This window comes from Mycteria americana, chromosome 4 (genome assembly GCF_035582795.1).
Source record: "Mycteria americana isolate JAX WOST 10 ecotype Jacksonville Zoo and Gardens chromosome 4, USCA_MyAme_1.0, whole genome shotgun sequence".
NCBI classification, from domain to species: domain Eukaryota; kingdom Metazoa; phylum Chordata; class Aves; order Ciconiiformes; family Ciconiidae; genus Mycteria; species Mycteria americana.
Genome location: NC_134368.1, coordinates 38,009,795 through 38,015,990, shown reverse-complemented (window position 1 = coordinate 38,015,990; position 6,196 = coordinate 38,009,795). Strand labels below are relative to the sequence as shown.

At 49.3% G+C, this 6,196-nt stretch overlaps 1 protein-coding gene across 2 annotated transcripts; it reads left to right on the top strand.

The window, feature by feature from the left end:
- The first annotated feature begins 607 nt into the window (after positions 1–607).
- Positions 608–5,826, top strand: CDKN2AIP (CDKN2A interacting protein). Of its 2 annotated transcripts, XM_075500250.1 has the most exons (4): positions 608–952; positions 1,045–1,175; positions 1,941–2,395; positions 2,486–5,826. In XM_075500250.1, exons 1-4 carry the CDS (start codon positions 729–731, stop codon positions 3,731–3,733), a joined length of 2,058 nt encoding a protein of 685 aa, XP_075356365.1. In that variant the 5' UTR covers positions 608–728; the 3' UTR covers positions 3,734–5,826. The 2 variants fall into 2 exon arrangements, with proteins under 2 accessions (XP_075356365.1, XP_075356364.1); XM_075500249.1 differs by having other exon boundaries at positions 1,941–5,826.
- The last annotated feature ends 370 nt before the right edge of the window (positions 5,827–6,196 follow it).

Below are 6,196 nucleotides of genomic sequence, written 5' to 3'. Positions count from 1 at the left end.
GTAAAGCTACAGCGCTACTTTGATGTCCTGCGCACGCTGAGAGGTGAGGGGTCTCTGCTTGGGCCGGGGTCTCCAGCTCGAGGGCTGTGACTTTTAGCGTCATAATGAGGACAGTTCACGTGAGGGTGCTTCTTATCGCACTCCTGCTAGTTGTTTCAGATGGTTCCCAAAACATGGTCATTAGCTTACATATTTCTCCAGGATGTGCTTTACTCATGGGGACAGTAATTCTTGTTTAGGTGTCCCGCGTTCCCGTCTGAATCCCCCGTATCAGCTTTACCCAAGCCCTGCCCTTCCACCAGCTCCTGACTGACTGCAAAAGGGGTACGGGCAGCGACGCCTCCGAGGGACGAAGCGCTCGCCGCGACCCCGCGGCCGGGGGGGCGCCGTGGCCGGGGGGGCCCCTCCCGCCTCGCCCTGAGGCGCGGAGCCGGCGGGCCCGGCCCAGCCCCGCCCCGCGGCCGCCCGCGGGCCCTGAGGGCGGGAGCGGGGGCGCAGCCCCTCCCGGGCCTCCGGCGGCACGAGCGCCCCCTCGCGCCGCCCCCTGCCGCGCCGCAAAGCAGCCTGGGGCGGCGGCGGCGGCGGGCTGCCGCGCGCGCCGGTTGTGAGGTCATCCCGCGCGGCCGGAAGGAGTGGAGCGGGGCGGTTGTTTCCGTTGTGCGGGGCGGAGGAGGGCCCCGCGCGCGGAGCCGGGGCGGGCGCGGCGGGGAGCGGCGGCGGCGGCGGCCATGGCGGCGGGGAAGGCGGCGGCCGAGCCCCTAGGGCGCACGGCGGAAGAGGTGGCTTGGGCGGAGGCGCTGCGCGGGGCCTGCGAGCCCGAGCACCACTGGCGGCACCGCCGGGAGTTCCTGCTGCGCAACGTGGGGGAGCCGCCGGCGGCGGGCAGCGCCCAGCTCCAGCGCCTGGTGTCCCTCTCCATGGTGTGGGCCAACCACGTCTTCCTGGGCTGCCGGTGAGTGCGGGCCGGGGCGGCGGGCCCCGCGGGGGCGCGGCGCGGCCGCCTGACGGCGCCCCTGCCCTCCTCTCCCCTTGTCGCCCCTGCAGGTACCCGCCGCAGGTCATGGAGAAGGCGCTGGAAATGGCCGAAGGCATCCAAGTGACCGGCGCGCCCGTCCGCACCACGAGAGATGAACTGGTTGCCAAGGTGAAGAAAAGAGGCATATCAAGTAGCAATGGTTAGCAGATCATAGCTGTGACAATACATAGGAGTCTAGAAAATGCTTGTTTTTGAATGTTCTCGGTTTACCTCGGGCTTAGAGAGTAGTCGAAATAATTTACCTTTAAAACTCCTTGTTAATCGTTTCCCCTCTCTCTGCTATTTTTTCCTCATATAATACCTGTAAAATGGATGTAATGCTACATAAGTATTCCGTTGGTAATTTAGAGCTCTTGTTTCAAATTTCCAGCGCTGGTGCACTTTAAGCTGATTATGTTTTTTAATGCGATGTAGACTATTGTACTCCAGCTTAAATGTATTCTGCTTACTTTGCCTTTAGCGCTAGTCAGACGTTGCGGCTCTGTGAGAAACTTAAGTTTCTTAAGGAAATTCTTAAAGTTGTCTTTTAAACATGTTTTTATGATATTAGTAGACAAAATACAGTTGTTTTTTTCTTTTTTAGGTCAGACAGTCTGTTTAATGTACTTTGGTCATTTTTGGTTTGGACTTCAAGAATACAAATACATACTTGCCTACGGGTCCCAAACCAAAACCTGAAATCTTTCACCTGAGTGTTTTTAGTTTTTTGTCAAAAAAATACTGAAATATTTTGAAACAGTAGGTTAATACTTGAAATTGCGGTTCAAGTTGTATTCCTAATATATACCTTTTAAATTCACGGAGATTATTGGTAGAAATCTTTAGAAAATAGATAAATTGTCTCTAGATGGATATTTCATAGTGCAGAAATTAAAAAGGATGACATGCTTTACTTGTTTTGCAGAAGGGGTAGAGGAGCCCTCCAAGAAGCGAGCTGTTGAGAAAAGCAAAGATTCTAAGGATACTGGAAAGGATGTGAAAACTACCAAGGCAGAAGCCCCAAAGGAAACAGAGAGCACATTGGCAAAAAAGCAGGAAAAAGATACTAGCAAAGATCCAGAAAGCTCCCAGTCAACTTGCAGTTCAAATCAAGAAATGGTCACAGCATCAGACATAGAAACAGAAGGAAAACCTGCTAATGCTGAAAATACTACTGAGCAAAATCCATCTTCATCTGAAAAAGAGTCAGGAGAGAAGCCTTGCTCAAATCCACCTAAGGAAAGCAAGTGTGAAAATGTGCCGTCACCTGAAAAGAAAACTACAGTAAGTGCAGTGCCACCGGCTGCCAAGAGTGCCCCGCAGGCAGAGGCGGTGGCAGCAGCGGTGGCAGCGGCTGCCAAGAGTGCCCCGCAGGCAGCGGTGGTGGCTGCGGTGGTGCCACCAGCTGCCAAGAGTGCCCCACAGGCAGTGCCGGTGCCACCAGCTGCCAAGAGCAGCCCGCAGGCAGAGATTGTAGCAGCAGCTGTGCCGCCGGCCACCAAGAGCACTGCGCAGGCAGCAGCTGTGCCGCCGGCCACCAAGAGCACTGCGCAGGCAGCAGCTGTGCCGCCGGCCACCAAGAGCACTGCGCAGGCAGCAGCTGTGCCACCGGCCACCAAGAGCACTGCGCAGGCAGCAGCTGTGCCGCCGGCCACCAAGAGCACTGCGCAGGTAGCAGCCGTGCCACCAACCACCAAGAGCACTGCGCAGGTAGCAGCCGTGCCGCCGACCACCAAGAGCACCCTGCAAACAAGTGCTACATTGCTGTCTTCCAAAAACCAAGCAAGTGCCCCAGCATCAGTGTCCAAGAGCGGCACTCAGGCAGGCACCTCGCTGCTGCTCGCCCCCAAGAGCAGCACTCAGGTGGGCACCTCGCTGCTGCTGGCCCCCAAAAGTGGTGCTCAGGCAGGCACCTCGCTGCTGCTGGCCTCCAAGGGCACTGCTAAGGCAGGCTCCTCGCTCCTGGCCTCCAAGAGTAGTGCCGAGGTGGCTGCCTCACTGCTGGCCGCTCGGAGCGGTGCTCAGCAAGGATCCTCACTGCTGGCTTCCAAGAGCAGTGCTCAGGTGGCTGCTTCGCTGCTGGCCACTCGGAGTGGTGCTCAGCAAGGTCCCTCGTCACTGGCCTCCCGGGGGGGAGCTCAGGCAGGTGCTTCCCTGCTGGCCTCCAAGGGTGGCACGCAGGGAGGTTCACCACAGCTTGCCTCCAAGAGTGGCTCGCAGGCAGGTGAAAGCCCTGCTAAGGCTTTGTGCAAACCCTTAACCAGCGAAGATGCAAAGGAAAGACAACCTTTTTTCAACAGACTATACAAAGCTGTGGCCTGGAAACTGGTTGCTGTTGGAGGTTTCAGTCCTAACGTAAATCACGCAGAACTTCTAAACTCATCTATTCAGTCTGTAAAAGCTACGTTGGATGTTGCTTTTGTTCCCCTGAAGGAACTTGCAGACTTGCCTCAAAATAAGAGCTCTCTAGAAAATATAGTTTGTGAACTGAGGTGCAAGTCTGTCTACTTGGGTACTGGCTGTGGTAAAAGTATGGAAAATGCCAAAGCGGTTGCTTCAAGAGAAGCTTTGAAATTATTCCTCAAGAAGAAAGTTATTGTGAAGATATGTAAAAGAAAATACAAAGGTAGTGAAATTGAAGATTTGGTACTTCTGGATGAAGAATCAAAACCTTCAAATTTACCTCCAGCTTTAAGAAATCCTCGTGAGATCTTGTAGGGGAGAATCGCTGTTTGTACCATGTATAGTATTTCAAGACAAGGACTAAAGGTTAATTTTGTACTTTAAAAATGTAGGCTTCCAGATATTTTGTATTTCTTTCTCAGTTTTGCAAGACAATGATAGTCCTTTCACTTGGTAGCAATTGTATAAAACTTGTTAGAGATGACAAGTGCGCATTTAAAGGTATGCCTTAATATATAGCACACTAGTGTGCTGTTTTATTTGCAAAATAGTCTACCTAATTCTTCTATTTTTAATTAAACGATTAAGGTACAATTTGCTGTTTAAAACCTGACAATTTTGTAATTCTTACGATTTGATGGCAGTGTGCTCAGTTGTCTACCATGTCTTTTTTAGCCACACAGAAGTATGTATATAGGGACCATAATACTTGAATGATTGAAAGTTGTTTAAAAATTTCAATCAAAAAATTGAATCATCTGTTTCAGGCGTGTTGCTCATAATGTTCACTGTTGGTCATACTAGGAGAGAAAATAGTTCGTTGACTATTTTTATGGGATGTCGTAACACTCACAATATAAATGACACCCTGATCCCATTTAACATTATCTTAGCAGGTTAGATCCCATTTAACATTATACTGGCAAATTATCAGTTAGCAGTCAAGTCACAGCTACTTCAGCCACCAAAACTCTGTGAGCAGATTTAATTTATATTGTGAAATATAATTTACAGTTTTTTCAAATAAACATGGGTTTCTATACTAAGCATATTTTGACTGCTACTAAAACAATAAAACCTCTGGGATATGCTTTTATAGTACTTTGGTTTTGGCTATTAAATATTCCAGCCATTTCAATAACTTTGCAACACCTTAAGAAAAGCTTTACTTTGAGTGGCTTCAAGGTGTAGTCCTGCAAGGATGAGTTGTTTTCTTTGGATGTGTAGCTGAAATACTGTAAAACTGATAGAGTGGACCTATAGAATATCTATTTCTACTTTTGTAACACTTACCAAGATAAGCAAAGTGAAGATGCTGCTGTCTCCTAGAGACAGCGAGTGTGTTGTAAAGCGTTCACACCAACTGAGCCCGCCCTTTGCTACATTTTTACACAATGTACAGAATGGTTTGAAGCAAAGAAAGTGGGAGATTACCTTTTATTCTCAATGTTACTGAAATACCTGCACAAACTGCATGTTTTGATATATTGGATAATGACATGTAATTGTAAAAACATAATGTCTTCAGTGCTATTTTGAATTAATCTTGTCCGATGACAGTAGTTAGCATCATTTAATGGAGACCTTAGATTTGACTGACAGATCCATTGATCAAGTACTACAGGAGTGAATAGGAATTCCTGGGATCTCGGTAGTGCATATGTCCACTTAAAGACTTCAAGTTCTTTGGTGATTTTGGGACTAAACCACAATGGCGTTGATACACTGTACCCTGTGTGATTTTGAACAGCAGTGGCTGTCCAGTCCGTAGCACCTGAAGCCTGCAAGGCGCTCGCGCTTCCCGATGGCCGGTTGAGACTTTCCTCCATCTGACCCCTGTGCTTCTGTGCCCTCGGTCGCCCTTCGCTCTAGTTAGGTTTCTCAGGAGTTCCCCCTCGGTGTTTCTGGAGCACCACCCAATGTTCGGAACGCAATGTGTTAAATTGCGTCTTATGTGGTGTAAGAATTGGTGCGTGCTTCCAGCGCAGAGCGAGTTTCGTGCTGTATTTGGGAGTTGTGGTATTCATGCCAGGAAGCGTGAGATCTGTTTCCAAATCCTCACCCTGCTCAGGTGGAGACACAGAATGACTGTTTTTGCGGGGCAGGAATTGCGTCCTGTGCCCTCTGAAGTGCAGCTTTTCTAGCTGTTAGTTTGGGCATCTCCAGATCTCTGGCTGAGAATTGCAGCAAATGTGAAAACCTGTGCTTCCCGTCTGTAAAGCAAAGCTCACAGTATTTACCGACCTCAGGGGGTGGCGGGGTAACTGTGTTAAACGGCTGAGGTGCTAGATGCCTTTTTTTAAAGTTCTGACTTAAGCTTACTTTTTTTAGAATTTTTGAATGTTACTCCTCTTTGATGTTTGGTTGTGATTCATTAAAGGACGAGTCTGTAGCTACTCTTAATAGAAACTGAAAGTTGAAGTGTGTTATTTTTATTTCGCATTCTGCATGGAAAGCAGCTCAACAAGCAGATTCCAGCACAGGAGTAAATAAGCATTAAGTATTTGAATGAGAATTTGTTAACGTTTCATTAACCCTAAAGGAAGGAAGAATTTCACAGAACTGGCTGTGGTAAGAAGCGTTTGTGCAGTCCTGTCAGTTCTAAAACCTCTGGGCCTCCCTTCCTGGTCTTGTCCTGGTACTGGTACTGTCCTGGTCTCGAGCGACTGGGATGCTGGTCGTTAATTGTCAGGCCTTGCTGATGAGGGCCGGCTAGAACAAATGCACTAACGCTGTAGGTGTGCAAAGCTGTCTCGGGGACAAACGAAACCGACAGAA